This window comes from Fulmarus glacialis, unplaced genomic scaffold (genome assembly GCF_000690835.1).
Source record: "Fulmarus glacialis isolate BGI_N327 unplaced genomic scaffold, ASM69083v1 scaffold34226, whole genome shotgun sequence".
NCBI classification, from domain to species: domain Eukaryota; kingdom Metazoa; phylum Chordata; class Aves; order Procellariiformes; family Procellariidae; genus Fulmarus; species Fulmarus glacialis.
Genome location: NW_009220684.1, coordinates 36,447 through 55,556, shown reverse-complemented (window position 1 = coordinate 55,556; position 19,110 = coordinate 36,447). Strand labels below are relative to the sequence as shown.

Below are 19,110 nucleotides of genomic sequence, written 5' to 3'. Positions count from 1 at the left end.
CCCCTCCCAGCTTCTTGTGTATCTCTAGCATTCTCAGGCAGTAGAGCATGAGAAGCTGAAAAGTCCTTGAATTAGTGTAAACACTACTTAGCAACAACTAAAACATCAGTGTGTTATCAACATTCTTCTCATACTAAATCCAAAACACAGCACTGTACCAGCTACTCAAAAGGAAATTAACTCTATCCCAGACAAAACCAGGACACAGCTTCAGCAACACAGGACAAAATCTATTTAAAGTTTTTGGGGCTTTTTTGTGTGTGCTGCTGCTAGAATTTGGCCAATGGGAGGAATAAACCAGCTTTCTACTGGCTGTCAGCGAAAAGTTCACAAGCACTTCTGAGAGTGTCTGGCGTGGTTTGCAGGCAGAGTGAGATCTTGGCTTGGTTTTACTGTTTCTGATAATGGCTGGAGTGTAACCTGGTGTGGGTTGCTTTTCTTTTAGCTGATCTGGATTGTTTTCCTTTTTTTTTTTTTTCCCCCTTTGGTTGTTCCATTCAGACATGACATTTTTGCAGGCATCAAGAGACCAAAAGCCATGGAGAAAAATCTTCCCCCTCTCTGGAAGAGCTCTGCAATTCCAGAGAAACAAGCGTTTTTGTCTCTGGAGTGGGACTCATGCTCTGCATTGCCAATTCAGCTGGGCAGCGCTTGATCAAATGGGAACTCACCTTTGGCTCTATTCTGCAAAGGGATATTTTCCCTGTCTGATTACAAGAGGGACGTGGCACTGACCTCCCCTGTGCCTCTGGGCAGTTTAGCTGGACTTATGTTTGTTTGTTTTTTTGCTTGATTCTGTGACCTGCAGGTGGAAAACGGGGGAGTGGGGATCCTGCTCAGCTACCTGTGGTGGGGGCACCCAGACTCGCTCCGTTTATTGCGTGGCATTCGACGGTCAGAGCTCCCAAGGGGTGGTGGATAATGCTGAGTGCATGGCCTTCGCACAGCAGCCTCGCAGCAGTCAGCCCTGCAACATGAGACAGTGTGCGACCTGGAGCACAGGGCCCTGGTCAGAGGTGAGTTTGTGGGTGGGAGGCAACTGCCACTTGGCGTGTATTGAAGGAGGATCTGCCAAAGCTTGGGGATAAAGAGCCAGGCTCCTTTTCTGGGACTGTAAAAGGCGTGTGTCTCTGGGTAGGTGGCGTGCGAGGTATAGGACTTGTCCCTGCAGTCCTCCAAACAAGTTCTCCAGCTAGCTAGCAGCTATGCACTCCTATAAACACATCCCTGTTCCTCAAAACTCTGCATGCCCCTGCACCCCTGCTCCTCTCATTGCATGTTCACTCTTCTCTGGTCTCCCAGTCCTTTCCCCACTCCTGTATTTTTATCAGATCCACCAGACCTGGCACTGGCTGAGTTTCCGAGTCAGGCCTGGTGAAGGCAGAGGGCAGGCATGAGAGCTGCTGTCCGTCAGCTGATGATGTGCAGTAACACTCCCTGCTCTGTAAAACACGATCTCATGGCTCCTGCCTGTGCTGTTTATTTCCATGCATATTGCTGCCTCAGCATTACTAGCCCTGGACAGCAGTACTAAAATCACACAGTCGGTAAGCAAGGTACTCTTGAAACACTGATGACTTGCTGTTTGCTGTGTGTCAGTGCAGGGCTTCTCCAAACACAGCTTGTGGTGCATTTTTGCTGCCTGTGTGCGTTTATATCTCCAGGAGAGGAAACCGTTCAAACTGTATGTGCTCAGTGCTGGCAGCCAGGCATTTAGAAGGCATCTTATGTTCCAAGGGCTTAGAAAGTAAAGGTAGTGTCTACTCAGTCCCTAAAGCACAACTGAATTTTCCTCTTTTAAAAGAAGCACATGCATGCTTGCAACATTTGACTTACGATCTTGTGGTGGTGGTACTTTGTCTGAGTGGTGCAGCAGCATAAAATGCAACTTTGAGGCATGATAACATAGATGGTAAAGTCCCCGCTTTTTTTCCCCCCCCTCTTGTGAGATGTGAGGTGTGAATACTGAGATCACTTCAGGGTTGCGGAGCAAGAGCCCTGTTTGGGGAAGGCACCAAGTGTCATGTTCTTACAAACTGATTCCTAAGTGATTCATTCTGGGGTTCTCAAAAGGGACTGTTTCGTGTACTCTCAGAGATAAAAGGTCACTCTGGTAAATGAGTGGCTGAAACTCAGCTGGGAAGCTCATCTAAAGTAATTCAGACTGTCCCCAAGTTAATGCTCTCTGTAAGAGACCTTGGTAATTCATGGAGAAGTAGGCTGGATTCCAGGAAACACCACTGTGAATTTAAGAGAGCATTGAAAATTACTAGTTACTAGTACAGAAGTTGTGTCACAGCTCCACACCATAAAAATGGAGCACAAGGTCTTCAGGCAGAAGACATGAGAATACAAGAACCTAATCTTTTTATCTTCCCTTGAATTCTTTACCTTGAGCTGATTTTAATCAGGAGTAAATAACATGAGTTCCAGGTATTTCCTGCCATTTACTGTTCTCAATCTATTCTGCAGCATTGATATTTTTCCAAAATCATTCTCCATGTCTTCTTCGGTAGAGATCAAGAGAAATGATATGACTAGGCCAAAATCATCCAGTGAGCTTCAGATCTGCCAGACCCTATCCACCATGCCTTATTGTCTCTTCTACAGCATGAACAACTACTCTGCTAACTCTCATCCCAGAAAATGATTTTAATGATGGTTGGTTGTTTTAGGCAATCTCAAAATGGTGCTCTGCCCTAATGTTAGGGAGCACAGCCTGGAAATGCAAGTGGAAACCAGGTGCTTCCTTGTAATTGTTGGGCCCCTTTCTGCAGTGCTCAGCCAGCTGTGGGGAAGGGGTCCAGACCCGGACTGTCACCTGCAGAACGCAGCAGGGCTCTCAGACTCAGGACTTCGCTTGCCTAGTGGAGCCAAAGCCATCAGCTACCCAGCCCTGCCTTAAGGAGAACTGCATCCAGGAAATTGCCTGGCACGTTGGAGACTGGGGCCTGGTGAGCATCGCACTTTCATGGTTCAGAAATAACTGATTATATTGCTGTGCTCCTCACAAACAAACTTTGATCCGTGCAGTCTGCACGGTGGCTGAGGCTGGGAGCGTGTACTGCTTCATTACCAGTCCCTTGGCTCACAGTTGTATTGTAACTGGCACTAGTAATGCTCCAGTTAATCTGCTGCCTGCTTTGTATGCAGCTGCTACAAAAATAAATCCTTCTGAGGGGGGGATTATAGTTTCAGTGACAGTGGCAAAATGCAGCCAATAAGCTGAAACAATCCACCCTTGCTGCTTGTTCCCAATTCTTCGCTCCATCGCTGTGAATAGCAGAACAGCTCTCTGGCTGAGTATGGCTTAGAGCTCCAGGCTTCAGGACTGGTCATTGCGTTTGGTGATACGGTTTAAAGTACATTTTTGTAATTGTTCAGATAAACTGTGCTTCAGCTGGATTAGTCTTGTCTTTGTGGAGGGAGCCAGGCTGTGTTCAACCTGGGAAAAGTGCCGGGGGAGAGGAGATGGGGTAGATCCAACACATCAAGTGACTTCCAAACACACTTTTTCCCTTCTGTGCTAGCCAGACCAGCTTGTTCTGAGTTAAAACGTGTTACATCTGGTTCTTCATGAGATGTGGGCCAAGTTTTAATAACAGCTAAAGAAGTTGCATACCTTAATCTGATCTTTCCTGGCCCCTGGCTTTCTGATATCAGAAGGGCTCCTACCTGCATCTGAATAAGAGAGAGAAATACTCTCCCAGTGTTTGTAGAGCTTGCCACGAGCGGGTGGGTTACACAGATACCTCATCCTCTCCCCTCCCCTGAGCTGCTGCTCATTGCTCCCTCTTCATCCACAGCTTCCAGTGAGAGGAACTCCAGTTAGCTGCTTACAAGAAAGCCACCAGTTTGCTTTCCCATTGTAAACTGTTGTTCTTGAATGCATGGTTCAAAACTGACCCTCTCGCAGCTGGTGGATCGCCATAGTATTGAGATGCCCTCAGGCCAGGCTGAAACAATTCACTGCAGCTCCTTGCCACAACACTGTGGGTAACAGCAGCTCATCTGGATGTTACAGGCTGAGCATGGCTCAAAGCCTAATGCTTCAGGGCTGGGTGCAACATTTGGTAAAATGGTTGAAAGCGGTTTTCTAATTGTTCAGATGAATCCAGCTGAAGTATTGTTTGCTTTGTCTTGGTGGAGGAAGCTGTGCTCAGCCTGCAGCTAATCGTGCAGCTGTTCCACACTTCTGGTCTGTGGGGTTTCTGCACTCGGCCTCTGCTGCCTGCTCACTTGCCTTGTCTCTGTGCCCAAGTGTTCGAAGAGCTGCAATTCAGGCATCCGGACGCGCCAAGTCATCTGCGCTGACGGCGACTCCAAATTCTACAGTCCTGAGACATGCAAAGCCATCCAGCCACAGAAACCAGCCACCCTGGGTAGCTGCAACATGCAGCCCTGCTACCTGCCACAGCGTGAGTGGTATTGCTGCACACCTAGCTTTTCCTAAGATGCTGTTGTTTAGGAGTAGAAATTCCCAGCTCTGCACCAGCTTATGTTCTCAGCTTCTTGCCTGCCTGTCTCCATCCTGTGCGTTTGTTTTGTGCACATAACCATGGCATCTTCAGATTCCCAGTATCTGTGCTGTTTGAAATGTATGTAACAGGCTTGAGAACAACATTGATGTGTGTCCGTTTTGAATTCAGTATTCTGTGATCGCTCTGTCCCAGTGTGTGCTGCAGACTGACCCCAGGACTCCCAGTCAAGAAGGATGGCAACCTGGGCAGGCTCAGCAGCTAAAAACTGTAGCCAACTCTCATCCCTCTGTGGACCAGCTATAAAGGAAGCACAACTGCTCGGAAGATTTTGCTTGCTGTCTGTGTCTAGTCTTCATGCCAGAGCTGAAATGTTGACTTTTGTCAGCCTGCCCATCGCAGGTCGCTGTCCTAACCAATCCAATCGAATCCAATTGCTGCTCAGCAGCTGTTCCAGGAGAAGAGAAACATTTTCATCAATTTTAGTCTCCTGTTGGCTCCTGGATGCATTTGCAATTATCAGAACATAGACCTGGACTAACTGCACTTATTTTGCGTATGTCTCTCTTTGCAGAGGTCCCCAGTATGCAGGACACTATGGGATACGATGTCACTCGCCAGTCCTTGCTGACACGTTACAACCCAAACAGCCCCGCCAAAGGTTTGGATGAATTTTGTTAGTTTGGGTTTTTGGTGATGGTGGACTTGAAATAGGGTGTGGTAAGGGAAAGGTTCCTCCTTTTTTTCATTTCTCCTTTTCATTTCATGGGCTTCTAGAAATCTGTGGAGCCAGGGACAAAGTGTAGATTCTTTTACATGGTAGTGAGCAGTATCAGAATGTGTCCATGCAGAAGAGACTGTACAATATATAGATCCCAGGCTCTGGTAGCGTGACTTAAGTGGTGGCTGAGAGAAACGCTGCCCAAAGAGATCGTAGGAAGAAGAAGGGATCATGTGAGGGGACCACAGTAATGTGGCAGGTGGTTTCTCATGGAAAGGAAGAATGGTCAGGACAGTGAGCAAAAGAACCTCAGGATAACCAAATCCAGAAGAGTAGGCCAGAAGACACATATTCAGGTGAAATCCTGATATAGAAAAGCCTGCCATGTAGCCCTGAGCAGGTGAAAGAGAGCAGAGATGAGGAAAACTGACCAGATTTTGATGCTCACCTGCATGCTTTAAGGAGTTCTCTCCTCAGATTCTGGTGATGAAAGGATACTCCCTGGGAGCTCCGTGATCCATAGTACCTCTGGGAATCACCACATCCCATCCACCAAGGACAGTGGCATCAACTTGTTGCCTGTTCGCTGGGAATCCCAGTCACGCTCATCGAGTTCCCATCAGCTCAGCTTCTCTCAGCACCCTGCTGCAGGGACCGGCTCGCAGGACTGTCATCGGAACCCACACGGCTGCTGTCCGGACGGGCACACTCCGGCTTCAGGCCCTTTGGGGAGAGGTTGCCCCTTCAGCACTTGTCACCGAAACAGGTAACTGGAAGTAGATAGGCCTGAGTAGGGAGGCATTGCCTTTCCTGGGGGCTTATGGAAATGTGCAGCCTGTACCTGTTGAGCCGGGCAGGTCAGGTATTGCTGCAGCCCTCTGCCTTCTGCCTGTAGGTATGGATGCTGTCCTGATGGACTATCGGCTGCCCAGGGCCCAAACAACATGGGGTGCCCACTATATAACCGTGATGTTCAAGTGAGCAGAAATCAGCCCACTGCAGCTGCTCCAATAGTAAGTACAAAAACCCTTTGTGTTTTAGCCATCCATCAGATGCAAAGATTCAGATTTGACCACGGTGACTCAGATTGTGGGTTTCTGTTGTGCTTCATCTCTGCCAGCATTGCTGGAGAACCAATACTGCAGGCATGGCATCGAGCCCTTTGGCCCACTTCGCTCCTGTTCAGTCTGGGGCATCTGCCTGTGATCCCCCATACGCAGGGGACAGAGTGGGTGGTTGGGAGATGTGTGAGAAGTAGAAGACCATCCTGTGTAGAACTGATTGAATAATCCCAAGTAATCAAACTTCTGTTGGTCAGAAACCTGCCATCCAATTTCTAAGAGAAAAAAATGGGAAAAGCATGGCCGCTATTAATTGCCTTTGTCAACTCTGCAGATTAATTGAGGGCAAAATAATCAGGGAGGTAATTCCCCTCATAGCTTGGGGTGCTTGGTGGGGACAGCTGAAAAAACTGGCCTGCTGCTGGGCTGGTTAGGTCTGTCATGCAGAATAGTGCAGCCCTGGCTCCGTGGCTGACAGCCAAGTTTCCCACCCCTTCCCAGCAGGGAAGTCTCTAGGAGGCAAACAAACAAATAGTGGTTCTCTAACAGCTGGCCCTCTGCAGCCAACAGCTTGGACACGGTGCCTTGCATGTGCTACTGTCCTCATGAATGCATGATAACTTTTGGCCTTCGATTCCTGTCTCTAAGGCAAGCCAAGCCTTGTCCCAGCAGCACCCCTCGGGCGAGTGCCGCAGTTCCATGTACGGCTGCTGTTTTGACAATGTTGCTTCAGCTTCAGGTCCTGAAGGGGAAGGATGTCTCAATAGGCCCAACTACCGTAAGTGATGCTTTGGCTTCTTGGTTTAGAAACGTAGGAAGAGTCCTACAGAATCCAGTAGCATATGGAAGCTTCCTGTGTAGAGGCTCTGCTTTCTGTAAAATGTAGTAAATTTTTTTCTTTGAAAAGAAATTCTGCCTGGTGGCTGGGGCAGGGGAAGCTTGGAGGGAATGTAGAAAAGCAGCCAGATGGTTCAGTTCTGTCAGCTACCATAGAAATTCTTGTTGTCCTCTGCTGATAGTTGGACAGAAGTGTGTTTGTGTGATCTCTGTCAGTCTGTAGGACTTCTGGGGAGCTGTTTGCTCCTGAGAAGACACCCTGATGCAGCCTGGAGTGCTCCAAACTAGTTACCTGGGTTTAGGAGAAGTAGGGCCTCTCTGAGGAATCAGGGCCCTGCTCAGCCTTCAGACAGCCCACGGAGAGCTACAGCTAAGGATGCAGGTGTTGCTCAGGGCTGCATGGACGCTCTCAGCCCACAGAGTTCAATACAGTGCCTGCTGTACTATGAGGGCACTAGAGCTGTTGGGCAAAAGCATCTCTGCTCCTTTAGTTCCCAGCTGTATCCTCTGCAGGCACATTGCTGCTGCATTGCCTTGCCCTTTTGCCGCAGCACAGAGATTGCTTGGTGGCCAGCCCTGTGGGGCTGCCTTGGGGAAAGGGAAAGCTCTCTGGATCCTCTCTGCTCAACCACAGCTTGACAAAGGACCCCTCAGTCGGGGCCCTCCATCCAGTATTTGTCAGCATGTGGCTGTGATACCTGTGACTTGGAGCACGAGGCTCAGTTTGTAGACACACTGGGTGGTGCTCCTCTATATCAGTGTGTGGAGGGGTATTCTGTAATGCATGAGGCTTCACAACTGGGTCTAATCCACTTGCTTTGTGGCCTGGAAATGTGCACACGGCAGCCACATGCCCCTTGCAGGAGAGGAAGCCCCAGAGCCAACCTTGCAGCTGCACAATTCCCCGAGAAAGGCCGTCAAGCATCCATCTAGTATCTAGATTCAGAAATGTTTCTGAGGTTGATTCTCCTTCCACCAGTGGCAAAACTGGGGCAGAAAGAAACATGTGAGCAGCTGCCCAAAGCACCTGGGTGCAAAACTCGGGTGTCCTACTTTCCCACCTGCCCTCTGCCCACAAGGCCCATCAGATCGTCTAAGTAGGTGGCTTGAAGCGCCTGGACCTTTGTGCTTCATGACCCTCACATCTCCCTCTGTTCTGCTCTTCTTGGTAGCGTACCCTCTCATATGCCTGCTGCCCAGTGCCCACGGCCCCTGCACGAACTGGACCACTCGCTGGTACTTTGTGACTGTTGTTGGCAAGTGCAACCGGTTTTGGTACGGCGGCTGTCATGGCAATAAAAACAGCTTTGCCTCAGAGGAGGAGTGCATGAGAGCGTGCCACAACTCTGTGGGGGTCAGTCCTCTGGAGCACCAGCCCTCTTCTGGCACAGGAGCCCTGCAACGCCAGCACACTGGCTCCCGCTCTCGTACAGGGGATGCTCGGGGTCAGCAGCCACCCCCGAGAGAGTCTGCAAGTCACAGCCAGGAAGGAAGAGCCTATGGGGCTTCACACCCCGCACAAGACAGCCACAGACAGGACAGCTGGAGAAGCGAGGTGCTGCCAGAGTCTGTGCCAAGGACGGGTGTGCTGGAGAGCCAGCGCTGGGGTGCCCAGCAAAGCAGATTGGACAGCCTGAGCCAGCCGCACGTGTGGGAAACAGCAGTGCCCGGGCCCCCAGAGAGGCAGGGCAGCAGTGGCCAGCAGGTGCTGCCCTATGAAGGCAAGCAGTGGCATAAGGCTTTCGGAGCAGATGTTTCCATGACAGAGGGATTTGGGCACCAGGTGTCTGCAGACTCGTTCCCAGCGCGGGCTCTGCACAGGTAATGATTTTTTTTCTTTCCCCCCGCCCCCTTCTGCCAGCTCATTGTGAAGCATTGGTGCAGCTTCCTCTGGAGTGAAAGTGTTGCCCCAGCTGGGACCAGCCAACTGGGAATACCACGGAATGGTTTGGCTATACATGTGGCCCTTTGGTAAATCAAGTTATTCAGGCCCTGACGTTATCTGCTGTCTCTTTCCTTGCACTCTCCCTGCTCTCTGACAGCACTGGAAGTACGGTGTGTGAAAAGACTGCAGGATCCTGGGGTCTTTGTCTGGGAGGCATTCTTACACTGTAAATGAGAATCCGTAGGTGTTTTTCTTGTTCTAGCCGACAAATTTATCTGACTCTCTGACTTCAGAGCCTTTATCTCAGTACTGCATGGAGCAGCAGTGCGTTGTTCTAGGAAAGACTTTTAAGACGCAGAGTTTGGGTCAGGATCCATACAGTGTCACCCTGACAATGAGGAGAGCTAGAGCTAAATGTGTCTGCACTTGATCTGTGTCTGTCTGCTGAGCTGAACTTAATTCCTTCAGAAGAGAGGGATTGTAGGACTCTCTCTCTTCCTGGCGATATTGTAGCATTCAGTCTGTCCAGAGCAGCCTTTGCCATGTAGGAGAGGGCTCCCCACATGTTGCCTGGTGCATCTGCTCAGAGCTGAATGGGCAGCCGGTCCTGCTTTGCCCTGTGGTTGTGACTCATCCAGAGTCACATTAGAGGACCCAGAGAAGAGGAGGGCAGCAGAGGTGCCAATGGAATCGCTTTTTCTTTCAGAGCCATCCTGGAGGAAGCCAAGCCCTCTCTTGTGACAGCAGTCGTGGGACAAAACATCCAGCTGGTCTGCAAGACAGACATGTCCCCCTTCTCCAGAGTGGAGTGGATGAAGGATGGCCGACCGGTCTCCTCTGACAGGTGAGCTCAGCTCCCTTCATTGTAGAGCAGATGGGCTCCTTGCTGGGCAGAGTGCCGAATATGCTTGCCTGTTTGTAATCTAATCTTACTGTTACCATTCTTAAAAAAACAAAAAAAAAAAAAAAAAAGAAAAAAGATTGATAAATAAACAAGCTGTCATGGTTTAACCCTAGCCAGCCAAAACACCACACAGCCGCTCGCTCACTCCCCGCCCTCCAGTGGGATGGGGGAGAGAATCAGGAGGCTAAAAGTCAGAAAACTAGAAAACTCACGGGTTGAAATAAAGACAGTTTAATAATTGAAATAAAATAAAGTAAAATAGTAGTAGTAGTAGTAGTAATAATAATAATAGAATATACAAAGCAAGTAATGCATGATGCAATTGCTCACCACCCGCCAGCTGATGCCCAGCCAGTCCCCAAGCAGCGATCGCTGCTTCCTGGATCACGCCTCCTAGTTTATATACCAAGCATGACATCATATGGTATGGAATACCCCTTTGGTCAGTTTGGGTCAGCTGTCCTGGCTATGCTCCCTCCCAGCTTCTTGTGCACCTGGCAGAGCATGGGAAGCTGAAAAGTCTTTGACTTTTACTTAGCAACAACTAAAACATCAGAGTGTTATCAACATTCTTCTCATACTAAATCCAAAACACAGCACTGTACCAGCTACTCAGAAGGAAATTAACTCTATCCCAGACGAAACCGGGAGACAAGCCCATGTATTGACCTAAGAGCATGAACTGTCCACCTGGTGTGTGCACAGCAGAAACAGATACAGTCTGCAATAGCACTGAGGCATTGGCTGGTGTTACGGGGCAGAACAGGGGCTGTCCCTTAACAAGGCACTGGTGGAAGTTGACATGTGGGTAGTGATACAGAAAAATGTTGTCTCTGTTGGATTCATCTTGGGGCAGCACTAAGTCACTAGTTCAGGGTGAAGCTTGTAGCCAAATAACTGAGAGTTCCTCTGGCTGGAAGTTTCTGGCACTCCCATCTAAGATACAATTTTTTAAAAAACTACTTTTAAAGCCTGTTTTTCCTGGGAAATCTGTTTCCAGCAACAGTTTGGAGCCAGACAGTCACTTTGTGTTACGAAAATCAGAGTTAAGAAAAGCCCAGTTCTGCTTTTCTGTTTGCAGATGACTGCTGGGGCTCAAGCTCCTGCCTGGAAGGGCAGTTCGCCTCCTCATGGGAGAGGGTTGCTGAAAGCCGTTCCCTGTTTTCCCATCTCAGTTTCCTCTCTGTTCCTGACCTCCTTTCTGCCACAGTTATTTCCCCTGCCTGTGACCCCTCTGTGGTCAACAGAGTTTTGTTTTTTTCTAAGCTGGAGAGGGCACTACAGGGTGATGGTTTATGTAGCATCAGCACGAAGGGCTGCTCTGCCTTGGCCAGTTGCTGTCCGTGGCCAGGCAGAGGCAGTTAATCCTTGCTCCTCTTGCAGGCACACCTACCAGTCCGACAGCTCCTTAGTGATCAGCCACGTCAAGCCGGAGGACGCCGGGACTTACACATGTCTCATTTCTGACGGGAGGACAGAGAGCCGACAGATTCAGTTACAGATCATAGGTGACTTATGTCCCACTTAAGACCAAAGAGGTAGCTCAGGGCTCCTCGTTAACAGTTATTGACAACAGGAACAGTAAAGCCAGCTGCAGGAGCAAACTTCCTCCGCGGCCACACTGTGCTAGCAGCGTTGCCTTCACTCCATGGCAGCAGTGTCCCCAGAACTAGTCAAAGCAGCCTCCTCTGCTGTAGGGGTGCCAAGAGGGAGTGTGGAGGCAGCAGGGCTTCTTTTGGTGTTGCCTCATGATAAAGCCTTAGCCCTAAAGTGCTTCCCCAGAACTGGAGTTGTGGCTTGCCTGTAACCTGCCCCATTTCCAGCACAGTGAGCACGTCTTCCTCCCTGAGAGCTGTTGGCTGCCTCCTGATCCCAGAAAGGAGGCTCCAGAAGAGGGGTTTTCTGCAGTTTCTTGGGTCCTCCATCTCACACTTGTAATGTGACAAGTCTGCCATAACTGTCTGTGCTGGTGCATTTATGTTTTGTGTTTTGCCCAAACAGGTTCTGCTGGGTAACAAATGATTTCCTGTTCTGAAAAATGTGCCCTATTTAAGAAACAAAAGCAAAAAAAAAAAAAAAAAAGAAAGACTAGTCTCAAAAGGTGGAAAAGATGGGGCAGCAAAGCACCCTGTAGCCTTCAATCTCTGGAGTGTACTTTGTCACAGCAATGGCACATGGGGCAGAAGGCATTGTGGCTTAAGGGATGCTGCAACGTGTTCACTGACAGAGGAGAGAAAGGAGTCAAAATTGCTTGCCTGCAGGTCTGTGACTCTCATTAATAGACAGTGCAGGCTTACTGCACTAGTCAGCCAGAAAACAGATGGTTGAAGGGCTCTTTGGCTCCGGGTCAGCAAGCTCTCCCAAGCTCATAGAAACCCTATGCAAGAGGTCACAGTAAGAAGGGTCCTTTTATTCACATATGGCATTTTATTTTGAATAGACCACCAGAGCGCTGTTCTGGAGGAGGGTGAGAGAGGTCGGGTCCTTCACAAGGAAAATCAGCAGCATCGAGAGCTATCCAGAGGCAGGAAGGTTGTACAGGCAGCCGGTTCGTCTGTGCATCAGCAATTCACATACAGGTAAGTTCACGTACAGCAACAGTTTGTCCACCATGCCCAGCTGATGAACCATATGGCATCTCTTCATGTAGAAAAGCTGAAGATTGGAAAGGCCCTGGGTCAGCTGTTCTGGGGCACGGTTGGGAAGCAAGCAGTACTGAACTGCTGACAACAGGAACGGGCGAAGATCCCAGTCGCAAGCTGTCTTCTGTCCTCCCCAAGGGTCTCTTGAAAGAAGCATATTCTGAGCAAAGACGTGCAGGGAGGCTGACAGCAAAGGAGCTAGGTTCAAACGAAAGTAGAAATATCAGGGGCAGCACACTTAGCTGTTCAAGTTAGTGTAGGCAGAAAGAGAAACCTGTTCTGGAAAAAAGGAAAGCAAATGGGAACTGCTTAACTAGCACAAAATAGGCATCTGTATATTAAAAAAAGCTAAAGTTACTTTAGCGCCCATCCATTTATTTTAAATATTTTGTCAACAAACCAGTTTGACTCAAAACTATCTCCTCACCTACTGGGTGGCATATTTTGTAGCTTCTTGCGTGTTTCTTTGGTGCTTCTAGGCCCCACAGAAATAAAGGAGTACAAATTATTTTTGCCTTAAATGCAGCATGTTGGGGCTCCAAATTAAATGGGACCATGATCTGATCCCTCCCTTCTTTTGAGTTTACAACCTAAAACCCAGCCAATTTGCTGAACTCCCCAGCAACCTCCTTAGCTGCTTCTGCCTAAAAGCAGAAAGAAGTGATTCATTGAATTAAAAGCATTGAATTAAGGCTCTTTGGTTTTGTTTTTTGAAATCAAGGATTCAGGTCAGAGAATGGGGGTGGGGGAGGCGATGTTTTATTTGACTCTGGGAACATCATGGTTTAGTTTCCTTCTAAAATGGTGTTTAGCTGTAGTTATAAGAGAGCAAAGAGCATGAGGAGGTGAGCGGTGTGAGAGCCTGACCTCAGCCTTTCTGCTGCATGAAGTGGATGGCCAGCTCCTGGGCCTTGCGTGCAGTCAGGGGATTGCAATGGGCTCTTCACACCCCAGAAAAATATCTGCTCATTTTTGTGTGCCAGACAAGCACCTTGGGGAAAACTTGCTTGCTGCCCTGTTCAGGACTTTGTACTATTTGCCATGTGCTCATGTTGTTAACGCTTCCTAGGCTGTTATCCAGAGGGATGCTATAAGAAAGAGGGTTGCTGTCTCTAAAGGGTTAAGCTGGCTGGCAGGAGTGCAGCACCAAGCTGTGCTGAACTGGAGCGGGATTTGGTGGAGGCTGTTCTTTTCGGAATGTTTGAATGAATGTTGGTAAAGGCAACTATCAGAGCTCTGATGGGAGTGCAGAGACCGCCCTTTCCTGTTGGAGGCAAAAAATAAGGCTTGTGATTAAAAAAGCCTTGTGCTGAAGGTCACATGCTGAACAAGGAAGTTTCTGCATCTTTTTCTGTGCTTGTGGACCTTGCAGATTGAGAATGGATAAAAGCGAGCCCTCGGTAGTGGAGGCCAACGTCGGGGAGAGAGTCAAACTGCCCTGCACAGTGGAAGCATCGCCGGCTCTCACCATTGAGTGGCAGAAAGATGGGCAGCCCCTCTCCTCTCCCAGGTGAGCTCCAGGCAGCTCCACCATACCCACAGGCAAGTTCATGTGGAGGAGAGCCTCCTCCTTGCCTTGCCTTCCCTGTCTCCTCCCTGAGAGAATGGAGCTGCTGGCCGTGCAGCTAGGGCCCGTCCTGCTTTATGCTGGCCAGCTTCTTCCATTAGGGCCAGACTGTACTGCCTGACTGCCCTAGCCTCGCTCACAGATCGAAGTCTGAACATTGAACCCTTGAGTGAACAGCTGTGATACAGGGTCTACAAGTGAGCCAAAGCTGAAATTTGTTCACCTACAAGATTAGCAGAAAGAGGACACATGGCAAGCAAATTTGCCAAAAACCAGCTAGTCTGTGAGCCAGGGCAGAGGTTCACAGCAAAGAGAGAGATCAGGGTGCCTGCAGTGAACTTCCACAGCTACTGGTGCGGCTCTCCTGCAGCTCCTCTCACCCTCTGCTCCCAGAAGCCTGCTCTAGCAGTGAGCTTTTCCAGAATCTACAGCACTAGTGCTGGGATTTGAGGACCAGGGGTTGCATTACAGGTTGAACTGAGCTGCTGCTAAACCTTTGCTTAGTGTTACTACAAAGTTGTGCACAAGGCTCAGCTTCAGCTCTGGTGGCTGGAGTCCCATCCTGACCCAAGCACAGGCTGAGGGGCTTTCTGGTTTTGTTCCCCAGACACAGGCAGCAGTCAGATGGGGCCCTGGTGATCAGCCGGGTCAGCTCTGAAGACGTCGGCTTCTTTACCTGCATTGCCTCGAACGGACGTGACCAAGACCAGCGCCAGGTCCTGTTCCGACCTCTAGGTACTGGGTGGATGGAGACATGCATGGCATGTCTGTACACACACACGTGTGTGAGCGCAAGTGGGAAACAGGGAGGGCTGGGCAGTGTGGGTTTCTTGTCTGGCCGTGCCTCTTGGCTTCACACCTGATGTTTAACAGGCAGCTTGAGGGCAAGGGAAGAGTGAGTTGTTTTACCCAATGGTAATCTGCGGTGTGTCTAGTAGATCATGGTGCTCCAGGCAGCTGGGAAGAGGGACTAATAGCACAGTAAGAGTGATCTCAGGGTGTTGTTTCTGGGACACTGGTGTGGAATGGGATAGGAGCAAGAGGAACTAAGGAGGTAGTTCTTCTGTGCCTGTGATGTGCTTGTGTCCAGCTGGAGGAAAAAGCTCTTTGAGGCCTCTGTTACTTGCCCTTGCTTGGGCCAAGCCCTTAGGAAATCCACATTTCCCATAGCAAGTGTCACAGCTCCAAACATGCTGTTTCAAAGTCTAGGGGCTTGTAGCTCATCGTAGCGTACACTGGACTTTTCCCATGAAGGAATGCTCCTACTAGCAGGGGCAGCATGGCATTGTCTTCCTGCTAGCGATGATTTCCCTTCTGGTTTAGGAGAGCTGAGGATCACTGGTCTTCTGCCAAGCATCACGGTACCTGAGGGAGGGACTGCTCAGCTTCATTGTACAGTGACTGGCAACAATGTGAATATAAGGTGGTCAAGGTGAGCGAAAATGAGAAGGAACTTCCTTTTCCTTCTCTTCCTGAACCGCCTCACTTACTCTCCAAATAATAATGCAAAATGCCTGCCAGGTAAGAGAGAGACCCACAGGTCTCAGCCTCAGCTAGCATTGCCTACCCTTTCCTAATCAACTTGCCTGTTACTCTAAAAATCCTGGGCAAGATCCCTGTGGGGTATAGGGGTCACCAAGTTCACGTTCCAGCCAAATGAGGAGGAAAGCAGACTTTAAGCTAAGATTTCACGGAGTTCAGAAGGGCTCCATGCTAGTGACATTACAATAGCAAAAACTAAAAGTGAGTAACCAGAGGAAGACCTTTAGTTGGTCTTTATAAAACTCTCTCTGCCTAACCCTAGCAAACATTTTAGCCCCTTACAATAACAGCGACTCTTCTCCCAGCTTCCTGCTGCGACAGTTCACTCCCATTACTGTCAAGTGGGAGCGAAGGAGAATTTAAAGTATTTTAATGAAGGTAAAGGAAAAGCTGTGTCCTCTTCTCTTGATGGTTTACAGTGAAACTCTGAATTTGTGCAAGTGTTTGGTGGGGGTTTTTTCCCTGTTTGAAAATAATTAGTTCTGTTTTGGAACCTTCTTGCAAAGGATCCAGAGAGATGGAGGGTAATTGTTTAAATCCCTCTACTCCAAGAGGTAGGACTGAAGTGGGCCATCTCACAAAGAGAGCTTTTCTTCCATGTGGAAGTTTGGTATTTGAGTTAAAAAAATGATGCAAGTTTTAGAGTTTGAATGAAACCCTTTTCAGTGAAACAAATTTCATTTCCTTGGTAACTAGGAGTTCATAATTCAGGCAGTTTTCCTGTTAGGCACAGAGTATTCCAGGAGGAACAGAACAGACACAATCTTGCTGGTATTTTAAACATTTTTTTTAAAGAAACTTTTAAGGGAGAGGAAAGAGGGCGCATTGCTCACTACCCCATATGTTCCTCAAGCAATATGTGCTGCTATCAATGCCAGCCAAACAAGCACTGCCAGACCACAACCTGGAGAGAGGGAAAGGCACCCTGGATTTTCTCTTGGTTCCTCAAACCTCAAAAATGTGTGATAGCGGAAAGGGCAATGTCTTTATACAGAGCACTTAGCTAGCTACCTCCCACGCAGACAATGAGCTAACAGATGCAGACTCACTCCGGCTCATGTTACTACTCAATTGTAGAGCCAGGTCGTGGCAAAAGTTGAATTTGTAAAAATTCACCCCTTTCACAGAGCATCAGTTCCCAAAGAGCACAGAGAGCTCCTTTAGACCCCATGGGTGGGAACAGTGATACAAAATGTTTTTCACCACAGGAACGGAGTCCCCATGCGGGCAGATGGCCACCACATCCACCTCTCCCAGGATGGAAGCCTGATCATAAGCAACGTTCAGGAGGCTGACGAGGGATCCTACACATGCAGCGCCTACAGCAGCAGCAACTCTGTCAGTGCCAGCGCGGAGGTGAAAGTGCTGAGGAGCGGGCCTAGCAGTGAGTACAACCTGTCCGTCCCACTTCTCCCGGCACAGTGCCTGCCTCTTGGCTGCCATTATAAGTCTGCCCATTGCGTGTGCTCATCCATGGCTGACCTCGGGCTTTGGGGAGCAGCAGGAGCCCCTGGGTTGTGCTACCTGAGGAGCCCTGCTTTCCCTGGGCAGAAAAGCAGTATGGTGGAAACACCCCTCCCACACACACCAGGCTGGGAGCCTAATTAACTTCCTGAGGCCAAAATGCCGTCGTTGGCTGACCAAATTTGCAAGATTTGTATTTGGACTCTGGACACCATCCAGCTGGCTTTACACAAGGTGTAGAGCGGTCTCTCCTCAGGAGATCAGCCCCAGAAACTGCATTCTCCTCCTGTATCTCACCAGAGATATCAGTTTCTCTCTCATCCTTGATGTTGGACTATATTTAAAACAATCCCCATAGAACTGGCAGGGTGGAGAAAGCAGGAACGTGCTGTGTCTTTTGGGAGGGAAACGAAACCTGAGGATAAGCCCTGGCAGTGTATTTACAGCTGCTTCACCTTTTGCTTGGCTGCAGCTTCTGTGAATCACGTTGTGGACCTGAGCAGAGAGTGCGTGGACCAGCCGCACCTCGCCAACTGTGACCTGATCCTGCAGGCCCAGCTCTGCAGTAACGAATACTACTCCAGCTTCTGCTGCGCTAGCTGCTCTCGCTACCAACCGCAGGCCAGCCCTCCTCGTCACCGCGGGTGACAGACACCTCCAGGGCCACATGAAAGTACAGGTGACCGATTACAAGACTGGAAGTCTGAACTCTGTCTTTTGGCAGCATGAAACTGTTCTTGGGAGCTCTGCCCTGCTGGAAAGCTCAAGAGGGTGAATTGAACAGAGTGTAGTGGGTGTAACTGTTCAAAGGTGGGAGACCCACCACCCTCAAGTTTATTGCAAACTTCTTTTTCCCTGCCTGTATGCCTTGCTGTAGCCAATCCATCTCTTCACTTAAGGGTAGTTGCTGTCATTCACAGAACAAGATGACACTGGGAATGTAAGGATGCTGTGACTTTAGAGAAGGCAGATAACGAGCATGAAAGAGGCAGAGATCAATTCTTCATGCAAGCCCGAGAGAAAAGTGCTCTTAAAAAAAATCATCTCTGAAGCGTTCGAAGATGGGCCTGAACTGGCTTAACCAAAGCACTAATGAGCGATGAACATTTGCAATCCTGGGGAGCACTTTCCATCTAAATGCAAAGGACTCTGGCCATGAGAAACAGCTTGATGCATATAAAATTAGCGTTCAGGTCCTATGAGATTACTAGCTCTAGGGATGCAGCTGTAATGTCATGTAACTGTAGCTGTTTTATTCCAGTAGACCTTATACAAATTTCTAGCTGGCTCAGTTTGGTTTCTACTTGACTGTAATCATTTTTGGAGTGAAATGCAGAAGCAATGCTTCACAGAAAGCTTAAGACAAAATAGAAGAATAGTTTTAGCCCTTCCTGAACGTTAGGGGTAATTTAGATGAATATACCAACACTGTTACCTGTTCTGAGACGATGCAGTTCAAATATCACTTGCTCTAGGAAGGCTCAGCAGATAATTTTTTTTTTTTCCTGAGCCAGAACCATGCCGTTGAATTTATTGCAAAGCTGGGCTCAGTGGTAGCCTTGCGCTGAGTTTCAGCTTGGGGAGGCAAATAATGTACACATAGAAATACATGTAGGGGCATTTGACTTGCCAGAATAAACCTCCCAATGATCTGCTCTAGTCTCAGTTAACGCCAGGAAAGCCTGGCTCTGCATGTCCTGCTGCCATGGGCTAACAAGCGAGGCCTTCCAGATGCAGAACAGCTATAGCTGAAAAGCATCCTTCAGTTCAAGACTAACACTGAGTGGCAGCGAGCATGCATGTGAGGCTCTGAAAGAGAAATTTTCAGGCATTAAGGGGTGTGTGGGGAGGTGAGATTATATAATGATTTGTTAAACCAGGAAGGGCCCTGGGGTGTCTTCAGTATCTCAAAGTGGAATTACAACTTCTGAGCAAAAGCATTTTTTACAGCCTCCACGGTATTGTTGTACCCTAGCATCAGCCCTAACAGTCCCCCTCTTCCTCATTCC

The 19,110-nt window shown here is 48.9% G+C and overlaps 1 protein-coding gene across 1 annotated transcript; it reads left to right on the top strand.

Moving 5' to 3' along the window:
* Positions 1–39: 39 nt before the first annotated feature.
* On the top strand, positions 40–17,749 carry PAPLN (papilin, proteoglycan-like sulfated glycoprotein; the record flags this gene model as incomplete). The annotated part of the gene is given in 17 exon segments (XM_009580849.1): positions 40–62; positions 809–1,016; positions 2,778–2,954; positions 4,262–4,418; positions 5,053–5,139; positions 5,677–5,965; positions 6,095–6,212; positions 6,909–7,038; positions 8,270–8,918; positions 9,689–9,826; positions 11,270–11,394; positions 12,327–12,465; positions 13,901–14,038; positions 14,703–14,830; positions 15,419–15,527; positions 16,846–17,021; positions 17,574–17,749. Coding segments are annotated over 17 exon segments (2,967 nt in total), but the record flags the coding sequence as incomplete, so codon positions are not given.
* Between the last annotated feature and the right edge of the window lie 1,361 nt (positions 17,750–19,110).